This window comes from Paramormyrops kingsleyae, chromosome 4, assembly GCF_048594095.1.
Source record: "Paramormyrops kingsleyae isolate MSU_618 chromosome 4, PKINGS_0.4, whole genome shotgun sequence".
In the NCBI taxonomy this organism is placed as follows: domain Eukaryota; kingdom Metazoa; phylum Chordata; class Actinopteri; order Osteoglossiformes; family Mormyridae; genus Paramormyrops; species Paramormyrops kingsleyae.
Genome location: NC_132800.1, coordinates 14,453,071 through 14,470,269, shown reverse-complemented (window position 1 = coordinate 14,470,269; position 17,199 = coordinate 14,453,071). Strand labels below are relative to the sequence as shown.

Here is a 17,199-nt window from a genome sequence, read left to right as displayed (position 1 = left end):
GACTGATTTATCTATGACTTTGTGTTTCTGTCACTTTCGCCCCTATCAGACATGCACTGCCACCCAAACTTTTCTTGACATTCCCCAGAGGGGCTGTACATGTGAACGCAAATGTCTGAATCAGTCGTACTGGACGTTAAAAGGAGTTTACCCTGCTAGCTCCTTAGTATAAAGTCGGGGTAATTTCTGATTGACCCCTGTGTGTGAATGGAGCAGGAAATTGTCCAGTGTAGGATCACACACACATACGACAGGGCTGAGATTCCTGGTCGCCTGAGACAAGGCCTAGCCTGGCATGAGAGGTACTCGTTGGCCAAGGCACAAAAGTGGGATTAGTGATCACCCCCCCACACACACACACACAGATGACAAGGGAGGCCAGCATTCCAGCTTTTATGGGCCAAAGATTTAGGGACCTACGGACGGCAGAATGGACCTCAAGGATAGGGGTCCCTCAACTTGGCACACAGCCCCCCCCCCCCCCCCCCCCCGCCTTTCCATCCTGCCTTACAAACCACAGACTCACCCAACACCCTGAAGAAAGTTCTCTTTTAAGTTTGGCCTGTATATACCCTGTATATGTGTTTACTTATTACTGCTAGTCTCAGTATCCATATAGGTTATGTTTGTTTGTGTCCTTAGACAATCTTAGTGTTTTGTCTGCCACCCTTATAACCGTGTTTCACAGAGTATCACCTATTTTCACACTCAGGGCCCCCCAGCCTGCCGCTGCCTGAGGAGCTGGGGGTCGTCGCCCCCCCTGCAACCTGCTGCCCAGGATGGCAATCCTCTCCTGCATCCTTGTTTCTCCACCTTGCGATGCTCTGGGAGAATCATCAGCTTCCCCTGTTTTCCCTCCTTTTTCTGACCAGGGGAGTTTGTTCTTTGATATCTCCTAAATGGCGGCATCCTCACTCTGCTCAAAGTGCTCCATGCGGATTGGACTCTTATTCAAACACGACTGTGGCCATTTTGAACACACTTCCACCAAACGAGATTCATACTAAACTACTGTGTTTTATTACTCCAAGCAAAGTTAATGAATGAATCAACTATGCGAATTAAATTGAGTTTGAAATAAATTAAAACATTCCAAAAACAGTCACGCAAAGCGAAATGAAGTGGCCTAAAAATTGCCTGACCACACTCACCCCTTCTGACATTTACCCCCCCAAAGTGAAATCTGCCCCCACTCTCAGACTAGACACAGCCCCTCCCTAAACTTAAAGACCAGAATAAATATATTCACAATTCAGTATTAATATCAAAATTAATCAAGCCTATATTATCAAATACTTTGAAATAAATTATTGAAAGCCATTGAAATGTTTACTTATTATTTCTTTGAGGATGACAAGAAATACATTTAGATTTATATTTACATTTTACTTTTACATTTAACATTTAGATATACGTTAACATTTAAGTTAACGTAAATATGGGTATGACCGTAATCCATTGAGATTATCGTCACTGCTACGCGTCGCTCGTTCGCATGTCGGTAAATACTGACGCGCGAATGTGCGATATGTTTCATGTGATGTGTTTTCACTTTTAAGGAAAGTGAAACTGTAAGGTGTGTCCCCCCCTCGAATGACTTTTCCAGGGTGGGGGGTGCTTCTTCATTACATATGGTGTCCAAACAGGTATGCAGCTGGACACCCTAAATGAGGGATCATACTTAAAAGAAATCTGACCCTCACAAATGAATTTGAATTCTTGTCCAAACATATCGCACATTCGCGCGTCAGTATTTACCGACATGCGAACGAGCGACGCGTAGCAGTGACGATAATCTCAATGGATTACGGTCCTCGCGATTGGACCTGCCGTTTTGCAAGCGAACCACTTAGCGGGCTAATTTCGTCGTTACCGCCCATTTCTATGCAGATGGGAGTGGCTAATTTGCATATGTTCTCAACATTTAGAGTCTACATTTAACATTTACATTTAACATTTCCATTTATCATTTAGATTTACATTTAACATTTATATTTATATTTAACATTTAGATTTATATTTACATTTAACTTTTACATTTAACATTTAGATATAAGTTAACATTTAACATTTATATTTAACATTTATATTTACATTTAACATTTATATTTAACATTTATATTTACATTTAACTTTTATATTTACGTTTACATTTAACATTTATATTTACATTTAACTTTTATATTTACGTTTACATTTAACATTTATATTTACATTTAACTTTTATATTTACGTTTACATTTAACATTTATATTTGACATTTACATTTAATATTTATATATAGACATACCATTTATATTTACATATGATGAACAATTGTGCAAATAATCTACACAGCAAAAAATATGATGATCCACAACACCATTGACTTCTAGCTAAATGTCAGAAAATTGCACTAAATGTTGAAAAAGTGGCAAGTACAAAAATGTTTCGTAACTTTACAAACGGCGCCCCATACTCCCGTCTCCTTTTACATGGTTATTATATATGCTGATTTAATCTAATGCTGTTAGTTATGTTCAATTACAGTAAAGTGTATTTATTTAATTGTATTATATGATTTATTTTACCCAGTTACCTCACGCTTTGAGTGGAGCTGAACCAGGACATTAATATGATACAATATGAAGCCTTTATTGTCAGTGAACAGGTAGCAAATACAATATACAGACAGAAATATATAAAATGTACATATACAGGGGAGTGGAAAAGCCCCCCCACTCAACATGATTACATTTCATTACATTTTAATCAGACAGAAAAACAGTCATTTTGCATGTTTGTTCTGTTTGCTGAACCCAGTCACTTATTTTGTCTGACATACGTCACACTTCAGACAGAGTAAAAAGGGTTATACTGGTTAAAAAGCAGAGATTTTACCTTTTTGCCATGGAGAAGCAGCGACATGTGACACTCTGATAAGGTAAAAATGATTCCTCCAGCACACAGTGAGCTATCCCAGCATGCACAGGGACACGGGGGAATTATAATAAACATGGAACCCTGGGCAGAGGGGTTCAGTGAATGAGGAGGTGAAGCTGTACAGGAGGGTCAGTCCATCAGAGGAGACTCTGTAGAAGGACAGAGTACCAGCCGCCCAGTCCAGATACACTCCTACTCTGCGGGAGCCTGAGGGCTCTATGGGTATGACAGTCTGTTTATTATTGTGATGGACAGAGTATCTGTCAGGAGAGCAGAACAGACTCCATGACTTGTCATTGTCTCCAAGCCCACAGTCATCACTGTCTCCTTTCCTCCCGATTCCTTTATAAGTCACTCCTATCCAGGCTTCATCTCCACTCCACTCAGCCTCCCAGTAACAGCGACCAGTCAGACTCTCTCTGCACAGAACTTGGTGCCAGTAGTCAAATCTCTCTGGATGATCAGGATATGGCTGCTCTCCCCACCGTGTCACCTTCCTGTTCCCCTCTGACAGAGACAGGTATCTGTTTGCTGTGTTGGGGTCCAGCGTCAGCTGGCAGGAGTCTGTAGGCAAGAGGAAGAGCGATTAATCCCATCACGAAGCCCAGCATCTCCATCATTATCACTGTCACACCTCACACACTCACTAACACAGAACTCGCTCCAATACACACATTTTATTCCCAATATACTCATGTAGCCGCCCGAGTCTGCGGCGCTCCGGCTGCCCCCTGCGCTGTGAGACACGGCGCGCTGAGAGACTCGCTGGGGACCGAACTGCATTTTAGCCTGCGCTCTATTATTATGTACGATACATGAAATATAAAAACGAAGCAGGAATTCAAGTATGTGAAATACCTCATGAAATGTCGGACGCCCGCGCGACGCCGGCGGGAAGACGGGGCGAAATGTTGCGCGTGCTAAATTAATAGCCTTAATTACAGGTAAATAAAATTACAAACAGCATTAATCAAACGTGTTAAACCTGAAATTGTACCACAAAGAGTACCACTAGAAGTTAATTTGTCTTTACTTCAAAATAAAAAAACTTCCTTCAAACCACTTCGGACACATACCGCCCTCCAGCAGCGTTCAGCGCCGACTAGTGATGTGTCTGTCGCGAACGAGCCGTTCAAAAGTTCCGGATCCTGACCAAGAGACATTTTTATAAAACAAAACATCTCCGCGGCTCAGCGCTCCATGCTGCTCTGACTGTGACTGAAGTTTGTGTTAATGGCGTGTGAGCCGCGCGACCAATCACGTGATGAGTCAGATAAGGGGTGGGGGGTGCGCGTGCTGACGGTGTACAGGTACAGAGCACGAGGGAGGGAAAGCATACCTGTCAAGTTTTGGATTCGAAAATAAGGGAAATTTTCCGGCACCCACCGCGAGCCATCCCACCACCCCAACCAAGCTCCAGTATCCCTTACATTTTAAGACAGGTGTACAAGAAATCTAAAATAACCACTTGTCATTTACATTTTTTTTCATTACACATTTTCTTTTAATTTCTCATGTTCATTCACTAATGACTTATTATACAGATTTATTGCAGACAAATTAACGTTGTTTTTCGCACACAGCATTGCTATTTTAACCTCCGCATTTATGACCTGGTATAATGTTGTAAATGACCTGCAGATTACTGCAGGTGGCAGTTTTCGCGAGGCTACTGACAGTTCAGTTTGGAGAGGCAGATGATTTTTTTTAATTGATATTATACGGGAGATTTAGGGGAAAATACTAATACGGGAGGACGGCGGGAAAGAGGGGTAAAATACGGTAGTTTCCCGGCCAAAACGGGAGACTTGACAGGTACTGTATGAGGGAAAGGAGGAGAGAAAGAGGGAGTGTGGTGCGCGAATAATAGGCAAGATGAGTGATAGTTGGAAACGAAGCGGCATTTGGATGCATTTTAATAGCTATGATGACTCAAAGGCACAATGCACAGTTTGCAAGATGAAGCTGTCATTTCGATCAGGATCCACAAACAACCCTCACAGACACTTAGGAACTGCGCATCCAACAGTTCAGATGGAAGGAAAAAGACAGGCTAGCGTGCTGCTACTGCCAGAAGCCGGATCAGCCCGTCTAAGCTGAGGCACTTAGCCTTTCTGCCCCAAAGGAAATGTTAAAATGTTACACTGTTAGAAAGGTGATAGATAGTTGTTAAAGTGGATAGATACTAAAACTTTTGGATGCTGGTGTTTTGCTCGTTGTAATTTCTTTAAAATTTCTTTATTGTTATTCGTTATTTATGTTATTTGACTGTTAATGGTATGAAAGACAAAAACAGATTTTCCGCTATATAATGTTCAATACACGTGTAGTAGTGTTTGAGGTTTTTACATTTCATCTTTTTATACCAAACATGATGGTATTCAGAAAATCATAAGGTTTAGTACACATATCAATCATGCGTCATAACAGCCCTGAATCTGGCTGAGGCAGAAGTAATAAAATGAAGAGCCGTTTGGGAGCCGGAATAGCCGGCTCTTCTTGGTGAGCTGAGCCAAATGATCTGACTGACTAAAAAGAGCCGAAATTCCCATCACTAGCGCAGACTGAGGAGACATTCTGTGTCACAGCCAGTTTGGGGAGATTACGGGTGCTGTCTTAGGACAATCCTAACAAATCTCAAAGCAGTACTACTACAGAAGTCCCCAGACTCCCATTGTTATTTAAGAAAATATTTTTAAACCCAAAAAAGAAAAGAAGAAAAAAAAAAAACACACATTACAATAATTATGTGAATGCTGTCATAAAGTAGTATAAATGGTATTAAGCATAAAAACATGCAAACAAACTTACATTTCTGGATCCCTGGTCTGGTCCTGCACTCTCCACTGTGGTCCACACTATAGCAGAAGCAGAATGACATAGTACTGCTGTATCCATTTATTTAATTGTTGTACTTTCTCCACATACATGAGTCTATAGGAGGAGCAGACACACATTCTGTACTCACTTCAGTTTCTCCAGTTTACAGCTGGGATTCTCCAGTAGAGCAGAGAGCAGCTTCACTCCTGAATCTCCTGGGTGATTGTAGCTCAGGTCCAGCTCTCTCAGGTGAGAGGGGTTTGACTTCAGAGCTGAAGCCAGGGAAGAACAGCCTTCTTCTGTGACTCTACAGCCTGACAGCCTGCAGAGAGACAGACAATATCTCTCCAATAAATAAAAACACCTCACCAGTATGAGTATTACTTTTAAGTAAATGTGACGACTTCAATAAAGATTTCAGTAATTACACATTACAGTGTGGAATACCCAGTAATACTGACCTCAGTATCTCCAGTGTACAGTGTGAATCCCCCAGTCCAGCAGAGAGCAGCTTCACCCCTGAATCCTGCAGGTCATTGTCACTCAGGTTCAGCTCTTTCAGCTGAGAGGAGTTTGATCTGAGAGCTGAAGCCAACACTTCACAGCATGTCTCTGTGAGTCTACAGCTGTCCAGCCTGGAAAAGGAAACGTGTTAAGATATAAATACATACACCACACACAGGTATATCAAATAAAATATCAAAATAAACATTTTTAAGTACAATAAAAGACATGCAGCATATAGCTGAAATATCAGTTATTTTGTTGTTTCCTTGTCCTAGTCAGAAACACAAATAGTTTTTACTTGATACTCCCCGGCCGAGATGAACCTGCTTTTTAATGACCTTACAGGGTGAGTTACCCTGAGACTCTGTAATATATGCATAAGTATTTTTATAAAGCTCTGAGCAGCACTGGGGCTCAGTGATCAGCACTACAGCCGACCCAGAGGTTCTAGGGTTTTGGGTTCAGTTCCTGCCTCGGATGTGTGTAAGTGTACATGTTTATGGGGGTTTGAATGTCAAGAAGAGCTTAAGTTATTTTAATTATGTATTTTTATATGACTTTTGAATTGCTGACATCATGACTGAAATCCTTATTTTCTGTTTGCTGTACCTGAGAACCTGTTAAATATCCAAAACACTGATCAGACGGTTATCAATCCTGTCAGATCGGGATGAAATAGTGAAACTTTATTCATCCCCCTGGTAAAATACTGCTGTCGCCTCTCTGATCTTGCTCTCTCTGACACACACATACAGGTCAGAGCTCAGGGTTGGCCAGCATCCAGCGCCCTGAAGCTGGGGGGTAAGGGCCTTGCTCAAGGGCCCAAAACCAGCATCACTCAGCCAGATATTTAAACCAGTAACCTTCTGACCACAGACACAGAGTCCAAACCCACTGAACCACACGCCACACTAAGAATGTTAAAAAATATACAAATCCTGCAGTATCCAGAATGAAAAAGAATTTCTGGGCATCCATATAAATACACCCTAATTGTTCTGATAAGATATAAAAGCAGTAGCATGAATAACATCTGTACTTCTTTAGCAACAGACGTATGTAAAATCACTTACAGAGCTGTCCTAGATTTCTTGATCACAGGCAGCAGCCTCTGAAGACCCTTATCTGATCTGATGTATTTCTTCAGATCAAACACATCCAGCTCCTTATCTGACATCAGTAACACAAAGGCCAGAGCTGACCACTGAGCAGGTGAGAGGTCTGCTGCTGAAAGGCTTCCTGAACTCAGGTATCTTTGTACTTCCTCTATTAGAGAACTGTCACCCAGTTCATTCAGACAGTGGAACAGGTTGATGGTCCTTTCTGCAGATAAATTCTCCTGTATTTTCTTCTTGATGTACTGGGCCGTTTCATTAATGTTATTTGAGCTGGGTCTTGTCTCTCCCAGTAGCCTTTGTAACAGATTCTTACTGGAGTCTGTTGAGAGGCCAAGGAGGAAGCGGAGGTAGAGGTCCAAGTGTCCATTCTTGCTCTTTAATGCCTGATCCACTGCAGTCTTCAGCAGGTCAGCTGATGAGTTTGACAGAAACACATATAAAGCAGCGAGATACTCCTGGATGCTCAGATGCACAAAGCAGTACACCTTCTCCTGATACAATCCAAATTCCTCCTTAAACACTTCTGTGCACACTCCAGAGTAGACTGAAGCTTCAGTGACATCAATGCCATCCTTCCTCAGATTTTCCTCATAAAATATGAGATTGCCTTTCTCAAGGTTGTCAAAAGCCAGTTTACCAAGTTTCAAAAGGAATTCCTTGCTGTATTCCTTAAGCTTGGTTTCATAGTTTTTCATATTCTTGTCATTTTTTAAACTCACCTGAAAGATCAGAAAGTGTGTGTACATTTCAGTCAGAGTCCTTGGAATTTCTCCCTTGTCAGTCTCACTAAAAAGCCTTTCAAGGACAGTGGCTGAAATCCAGCAGAACACAGGTATGTGGCACATGATGAAGAGGCTCCTTGATGATTTCACATGTGTGATAATCCTGCTGGCTAGACTCTGATCACTAAATCTCTTTCTGAAATACTCCTCCTTCTGGGCATCACTGAACCCTCGTATCTCTGTCACCTGGTGGACACACTCAGGAGGTATCTGATTGGCTGCTGCTGGCCGGGAGGTTATCCAGAGGAGAGCAGATGGAAGCAGATTCCCCTTGATGAGGTTAGTCAACAGCACATCCAGTGACGTTTTCTTTGTTACATCAAACCAGCTCTCATTGTTCTGAAAATCTAGAGGAAGGCGACATTCATCCAGACCGTCAAAGATCAACAAAACTTTGCACCTATACAGCTCAGTGGATTCAAGCGATTTCAGTTCTGGGACAAAGTGGTGAAGCAGATCAGTCAGACTGTATTCATCCTTAATCAAATTCAGGTCCCGGAAAGGAAGAGCAAATATGAAGTGAATGTCCTGGTTTGCTTTTCCTTCTGCCCAGTCAAGAATAACTTTCTGCACAGAGATTGTTTTCCCAATACCTGCGACCCCTTTTGTGAGTACAGTTCTGATAGGTGTCACACGCCCATGTAAGGGTTTAAATATATCATTGTACTTGACTGTAGTATCTTCTGTTACCCTTTTCTTGGATGCTGTTTCAATCTGTCTCACTTCATGTTCATCATTGACTCCTCCAGCTCCCCCTTCAGTTATGTAGAGTTCTGTGTAAATCTCTTTGAGAAGTGTTGGCTGTCCTTCCTTAGCTTTCCCTTCAAATACACACTCAAATTTCTTCTTCAGATTACATTTGATTGTGCACTGAAACTGCGACAAAAGATCCCCTGAAATAAAATGAGTATTTTTCAAAAAAACATTTTTTACTCATTTAGGCCAAATTAAATCAAATTAAATAAATGATAAACTGAAGTGTAATACACATTTTTTCATAAAACTCTTTTTCTGCAGTAAATCAAACACACACTAAATGAGGTACAGCTCTTACTCTTCTCCAGCTTGTCAGCCAGATCATTTTGCTCCATGGTCCTCAGGATGTACAGTGTGATCTTCAGAGCTCCCTCTCTACCACAGGTCTTCTCCATCTGCCCATCACTGTCCAGGTTGTTGTCCTCCTCCAGCTGAGGCTCAGAGCATTCTGGGTCATTCTGATCCAGGTACCTTTTGAATTTCATCATCTCATCCTTCAAAAAAGTTTGAGCTTTTTCCTCCAGTAACTGAAATGAACAGTTACAGTTTAATTATTATCACTCCTGGCACCGTATCTTTTTATAACTTCATTTGTGAATTATGCTGCATTCCATTTCAACTTGTAACTTGGAAATTCAGAGTTCCTAGTGGGAGATTTCAACTGGAACGCGCCCTGAAGTCCAAGTCATGAAGTCGGTGGAATCTACACAACCCCGACCTCAGAAATCAAGATGGCTGCACCCTTTATCAACAGAAGTTAAAGCTGTAGTTTTATAGTGTTTATTAGCAGTTATGTATTATTTGTGGCTCATTAAATTAGTTGTACACACCGCTTTCTTTCGACGTGTTGCTGTGGTGTTTTTATGTGCAAAACATCACGTAATGTCTAGTTATCAACTGGTATTACTAACAATGGCTAAGAATTAACCTAACTAGAACTGGGGCCTGTTTCAGAAGGCAGGATTTATTGCTTAGCCGGATAACTTGTCAGATTTAAAGTAGTCTGGGCTAAATGTAAGTGAATGAAGATGAAGGCCATTTAAACTGGGGCACATTAAATACAAGAAGTTATCTGGCTAAGCAAGAAATCCTGCTTTTTAGCAACTGGTCCCTGGTTTTGCTAAATGGCTTTCTGACTTGCTGTACTGGAACGAGGTTAACTTGGGTTTGATGTCATTCCCAGCTCCGACTTCCGACCTCCGAGGTAAATGGAACGCAGCATTAGTTGTAAGTATCATCTCGTTGACAGGATAAACTACTTTTTGTATATCTGTAGAAGATATATGTCAATTTAGATAAAGTTTAAGAAGATATACTTCAGTAATAAATGCACACCTTGAAGATGGATGATAAGTCTCCTTTTTGTGGATGTGAATTACATCTGTTCACTCGGTCCCTGTAAATAAAACACAAATATCCAACCATTATATTTTTATTTAAATAGATGTAACTGCCATCCACATTCTGAGCTTATTTCATTAGGGCGGCTTCCTGACATCGGCTTGCTTATGACAGTATAAGAGAAGCAGTGACATCTAGTGGCAGCACAGAGAGACAGCAGGTAGCAGCCAGGAGAGACGGTTTGGCATGTAGCTCCCAGTCACTCAATGACATTCACTGGTTACTTCTTGTAAACTGTTTAACATGATTTCAAACAGATTTCAACTTAATTACCATAACTATGCAGGGGTGGAATTTTTTTGGGGGGGACAACACTGATGTCGATTTTTTTTTTAGCTAAAAAAAACCCCACATAGATCAAATGTTCACATAAAACCATTTATATAATAATTTTGATTACAATAAAATGTATAACAATACACCAATATACAAATTTTGCATGAAATCCCCCCCCCCCCCACCAGCACTCCTGTTTCTCCTTTGGCTCCAAAAGCAGCTGGCTTAACCCCAAAGGGATTTGTTCTGTCCCTTGTTTCCAGGGTTAACACTAGACTGCCTGTAATACTCAGGGGCTTCCTGTCTCTTGCTGGGCTGCACCTCAGGTACCCAGCAGGCCCAGGCTCTGGTGTGACCTCTGGCAGCTCCGTAGGATCTTGTCCAGTGTGAGAGAAAAACTGACTAGAGGGATATTTTGTAATCAGCTTTGAAACTGTATCTTTGTGCAACTAATGCAAAAGTACCTGAGTGTTAGGCAGCTGACAGCCAAGAATGTAAGCTTAAGAGAATTAAAAGTTAACCTTAGTGTAGCAATATGTGCTTGAACTTTGTGCTCATTAGATTGAACAGAAATGCAGGCTAGAGAACAGAAATGCAAGTTTACAGCGTGTTTATCAGACAGAGCAGGAAAATCACAAAAGGCTACAGTGAGTGGGGGCTGCTTGCAGGTGGCCAGACCCATAAGTTACAGGCTGTATAAAGTACATATGAAATGCTGATTACAAAATATCCCACTAGTCAATTTTTCTCTCACAAGTGTTTTCCCTGGTCCCAGGTTCATAGCTCCTTAGTTCTATTTGTTAATTGTTAGTTAATTCCCCCTGTGTCCTGTTTCCAGTGTCTGCTCTGATTGGTTGATTGTTTTGAGTTCTCACACCTGCCTTTTGTTAGTCCCCATGATCTGTGTATTTTACTGCCTGCCTGTGGTCAGTTCCCTCAGTTGGTCATTGTATCACATGCTGTTGATCCTGTGCTTTGTTCCTGTGTGTATTGGATTCCTGTGTAGTTATTTTCCCCTTAGTTCTGCTCCTTGGGTTGCTGCTCTTTACTAGTGTTCCCCTGTGTTTTGTTGTTATGGCCTTTTGACCCCTCGTGGTTCCCTTATGTTCTGCTCTGTGTTTTGTTATAAATAAACCCGTCATCTTGGAGCTGCACTGTGGATCGTCATCCTTTCCTCGCCTGCACCATCCCCCGATCCCATAACAACTAGCTAATTAGTAACAGGCACTGTTCCATTAAACATGTTCAAACTGAATCCTCAGTCTGAACAGAGCTAATGAGCCCATGAGAATCTATTTATTATCAAAGCAGAAACATCCATCCCAGTCTATTGTCCAGTCATGCTTAATCAATATAGAGCAGTAACTTTTTTTCCAGCTGCATGCTGAGGATTGACATTTAAAATGCACTTTTCAATTGACCTTCTAATTCCAGCTTGCAAGAAATCAGTCTTTACAGTAATCATCATCCTTTTACCTCAGACGTGATTTATACAGAAGACAAAACTTCTGTTTACATTTTAACAAATGATGGGATTTGCAAGTTTAAAAAATTTGAAATTTGAATGTTATTTTTCCTTGTAGCTTGTGTTTGCCTGTATGTCTTTTGACTGAGAGTCTGAGTGTTTTAAACAATGTTTAAATGCATATTTACCTTTGATCTGTAGGAAATCGTCCCTCTCTGAATAAGATTGGTGGGTCCATTGACCTGTCACTCTTCATGGAAACACAGCTGGGTACAGGTGAGCCTGCTCTCTCCATCAGGACACTGTGGACAGTGAGAGGAAAGATCCTCATTATATAAATATAACCCACATACTGTGGACAGGGTCACATTAAATCTTCAGCTGTTTAACCTTCTGCTCTGTCTTCATGTACTTTGTTATGCTGTGAAGCTCTTGATGCAAACATGCTTGTTTACAGTTAGCTGTAATGTGAAATATAGTGTCTCACCTAAAATGAAGATCCCAGTATGAAAGGTTTAGTATCATTGTTACAGCCTCCATTACTTGACTTGCCTGTTGTTGCTTGATATTACATAAATTTAGCCTTAAGTGTGGTTCCCCACAATAAATTTAGCGCATATTCAGAAAATCATGTTGCGCCCCAAAGATGTGAAAAATCGAAGAATCAGCGCTAGGTGGCAGCAGAGGACGGTGTCCAGGGAATACAATTGAATGTAAATTAAATGTCACAACTTTAATAAATAATAAACATAAATCATCTACCCCACAGACCTGAATCAGTTAAGTCTTGAGGAAGTGTATTAAGTTAAGACAGATTACTATCTCTTTCAAGAATGCTGGATTGTTTATTTTTTATGACCGTGTGTAAAGCAGTACAAACACACAGGTTCTGTCTTACCTCTCAGTAGTTCTCTTTGTTTTACACTCCACAGGGGGGGTAATTTCAGAAGCAGCTCCCCCCATTTTTGTGCTGATCTAGACCAGATGACTGATGCTGGGGCCTCTATGAACACGAAGGGTAAATAGTGACATACATGCATAATATCTAGTAGCTACTTCATGTAACGGGTGCGGCCGCTATATACAGTATAGGTGTGTTTTTATATCTATACATATATATATATATATATACATATATATATATATACACACACACACACACACACACACATATATATATATATGTATAGATATAAAAACACACCTATATATATATATATATATATATACATATATATACACACACACACATATATATATATATATATATATATATATATATATATATATTAGTGCTGTCAAACGATTAAAATTTTTAATCAGATTAATCACAGGGATGCTGTGGATTAATTTCGATTAATCACGATTAAGTATCATTAATTTTTAATCTATATTAATCGCATTTCATTTTGGATGAGCTAACAGACTCAAGAAAAAAGGGAATATATATACACTTAACATGTTTATTGAACACCTTGAACACGAGTTGGATGTATTCCATCTGCCACAGAAGTGCAATACCATGGACCCATATCAAAAAGCAGGATATTTTGCATAGCCAGACAACTAACTTGTCGGATTTAAGGTACCTCAGTTTAAATGGTCTTTATCTTCGTTCACTTACAATTAGCACGAACTACCGTAAATCCGACAAATAATCCGACTAATCATGAAATCTGATTTCTAGCCAGGTTAATTGCCATTGTTAGCAATATCAGTTCATAACACATTATGCGCGGTACTTTACATATAAAACTCCATAGCAACACCTCCACAGATAAGTTGGACGGTATAGTGTGTGCGACCGATTTAATGAGCCACAAATGAGAAGTAGTGCTTAAACAGTATAAAACTACAACCTTCCCTTCTGTTGATAAAGGGCGCAGTCATCTTGGACTCTGATCTCAGGATCCTCTGTGCTGCTCCGAGATATTTCTCGGATCTCCGAGAAACGGGAGCGCGCATGTTGTCACTTCCGGCTTCAAAACTCCGGAATCTGACTCGGAATACGAGTTCCGAGGGCAAATGGAACGCACCAAAACTGGCCGAAATGGGTTGACAGAGACATTTCAGGGATTTTGAGTCATTCTGCGCTGCAGATGGGTTAATTGTGTTAAAAATTTTAATCAGATTAATCATGATGGATTAATCCGCGTTAACCCGTTAATTTTGACAGCCCTAATATATATATATATATATATATATATATATATATATATATATATATATATATATATATATATATATATATATATATATAAAACACACACACATGTATGTCTGGGGTCTCCCAGGACTGGTTTGAGAAACAGTATATAGCATCCGCTCAAATATATGTAATATGCTCTCAAATATAAGTTATTTTATTATAATTATTTTATTATTTTATCTGTTGAATAAAATCTTACCTTGCAATACAGAATCTTATCCGTGTTGACAAAATGGAGAGTCTGGCATTAAAATACTTTCACTTTCATGTACAAACAGTAAATGCTGTGTATCAAATGCAGAAGCGGTCTAAGCAGAAATGAACACGGACTGAGTGGCCCGGCGTAGGATTTTTATGGATATTATCCATGCGACTTAATAACAAGTAACAATAAGAGAAAGGGGACATGCTCCCGCCGCCACCTAATTCTGTCATGACGCATATTTTGCGTTAAACTTGTACATATAAAACGCAGTTCTGCAGTGACACTTAAATCAATAACAGGGATCGACATTCTGAAATGCTTAACGTGAAAAAGCTTAATGTGGTTTAATGTACCAAAACAGCGACCAATAATCACCAAATTTCTCCCCGACATATCTGGTCAGAAAGATTTTCACTTTTTCCTTGCAGCCACTTCAGATTAATATTTCATTAGTGACATTCCTAATAGTCATATTTATGTATAAATACACACAAATACACACACACACATATACAGGAATATTACAACAATTGTCAAAGTTATATTTTTAACATTAATCCAGCAGCTACTCTCAAGGAACATCTCTCAACAGTCAAATTAAAGGCTATATTAAATATATCTGTTTAATTAGCAGACCACCGTCACAGCCTTTATAATATATTTTGCAAATAAATACTTTTGTAATGTTTTTGTACTTATCAACTGATTACAACACTACAACATATATAAGAAAGCTTCGCAAAAACAAAATTACATACAGTACATTTATATACAATAAAGCAACAAAGTCACTGCCCATTTTTTTTCATTAATAAAATTGTAGTGTTACCTGGCTCAGTGGGGAAGCTATTGAGGGCCCATCACAGGCTACATACGTCAAGCTAAAGTGTTGGACTCTGTTCTGTGTTTGCCCACATTTATTTATCAGATGGCTGCACTTTCAAACTTTGCCCCTGTTTTACAGGTTTGTGCAGCTCAGAAGGCTTTAAATATTGATATACGGGGTGTGACAGTAAGGCTGATCCACAGTACAGAGTACATCTTGTGTCATGTGTAGGCAGTGGTTTCACCTCAAGTCATCTGATCGTTTAATTGTTGCTTGTACCGACTACCACAAATGTGTAATGTGTTCAAGCATAATCAGTGAATGTGGCATTTTGACTGGGAATGAACACTTTGCGGCACAATGTGGGTTGAGAAATCTTCAGGTCATTCACGGTCCTTTTTTGAATATTCAGTTCAATTAAGTTTATTTGAAATAGCACATTCTCACAACATTACATTGTCTCAAAACGCTTTACAGCATCCCCACCCAAAGCCCCCAGTGTGCAAGCCAGAGGTGACAGTGGCAAGGAAAAACTCCCTAGAAGGAAGAAACCCTGGGAGGAACCAGACTCAGAGGGGGAGCCCATCCTCCAGGGGGCAGCAGAGGAAGCCCTAACCCTAACCAGACTCAGAGGGGGAGCCCATCCTCCAGGGGGCAGCAGAGGAAGCCCTAACCCTAACCAGACTCAGAGGGGGAGCCCATCCTCCAGGGGGCAGCAGAGGAAGCCCTAACCCTAACCAGACTCAGAGGGGGAGCCCATCCTCCAGGGGGCGGCAGAGGAAGCCCTAACCCTAACCAGACTCAGAGGGGGAGCCCATCCTCCAGGGGGCGGCAGAGGAAGCCCTAACCCTAACCAGACTCAGAGGGGGAGCCCATCCTCCAGGGGGCGGCAGAGGAAGCCCTAACCCTAACCAGACTCAGAGGGGGAGCCCATCCTCCAGGGGGCGGCAGAGGAAGCCCTAACCCTAACCAGACTCAGAGGGGGAGCCCATCCTCCAGGGGGCGGCAGAGGAAGCCCTAACCCTAACCAGACTCAGAGGGGGAGCCCATCCTCCAGGGGGCGGCAGAGGAAGCCCTAACCCTAACCAGACTCAGAGGGGGAGCCCATCCTCCAGGGGGCGGCAGAGGAAGCCCTAACCCTAACCAGACTCAGAGGGGGAGCCCATCCTCCAGGGGGCGGCAGAGGAAGACCTAACCCTAACCAGACTCAGAGGGGGAGCCCATCCTCCAGGGGGCGGCAGAGGAAGACCTAACCCTAACCAGACTCAGAGGGGGAGCCCATCCTCCAGGGGGCGGCAGAGGAAGCCCTAACCCTAACCAGACTCAGAGGGGGAGCCCATCCTCCAGGGGGCGGCAGAGGAAGCCCTAACCCTAACCAGACTCAGAGGGGGAGCCCATCCTCCAGGGGGCGGCAGAGGAAGCCCTAACCCTAACCAGACTCAGAGGGGGAGCCCATCCTCCAGGGGGCGGCAGAGGAAGCCCTAACCCTAACCAGACTCAGAGGGGGAGCCCATCCTCCAGGGGGCGGCAGAGGAAGCCCTAACCCTAACCAGACTCAGAGGGGGAGCCCATCCTCCAGGGGGCGGCAGAGGAAGACCTAACCCTAACCAGACTCAGAGGGGGAGCCCATCCTCCAGGGGGCGGCAGAGGAAGACCTAACCCTAACCAGACTCAGAGGGGGAGCCCATCCTCCAGGGGGCGGCAGAGGAAGCCCTAACCCTAACCAGACTCAGAGGGGGAGCCCATCCTCCAGGGGGCGGCAGAGGAAGCCCTAACCCTAACCAGACTCGGAGGGGGAGCCCATCCTCCAGGGGGCGGCAGAGGAAGCCCTAACCCTAACCAGACTCGGAGGGGGAGCCCATCCTCCAGGGGGCGGCAGAGGAAGCCCTAACCCTAACCAGACTCGGAGGGG

The 17,199-nt window shown here is 42.0% G+C and overlaps 1 protein-coding gene across 1 annotated transcript in view; it reads right to left on the bottom strand.

Annotated features, from left to right (window-relative positions):
* Nucleotides 1-2,613: 2,613 nt before the first annotated feature.
* Nucleotides 2,614-17,199, bottom strand: part of LOC140588991 (NLR family CARD domain-containing protein 3-like) — a 165,043-nt gene continuing 150,457 nt past the window's right edge. The window contains exons 3-9 of the mRNA XM_072711656.1: nt 12,236-12,349; nt 9,204-9,244; nt 7,323-9,042; nt 6,204-6,377; nt 5,891-6,064; nt 5,734-5,780; nt 2,614-3,486 (exon numbers count right to left, since the gene is read on the bottom strand). Coding sequence (XP_072567757.1) covers nt 2,954-3,486; nt 5,734-5,780; nt 5,891-6,064; nt 6,204-6,377; nt 7,323-9,042; nt 9,204-9,244; nt 12,236-12,349 — 2,803 coding nt within the window. The 3' untranslated portion in view covers nt 2,614-2,953. The remainder of the gene's footprint in view (nt 3,487-5,733; nt 5,781-5,890; nt 6,065-6,203; nt 6,378-7,322; nt 9,043-9,203; nt 9,245-12,235; nt 12,350-17,199) is intronic.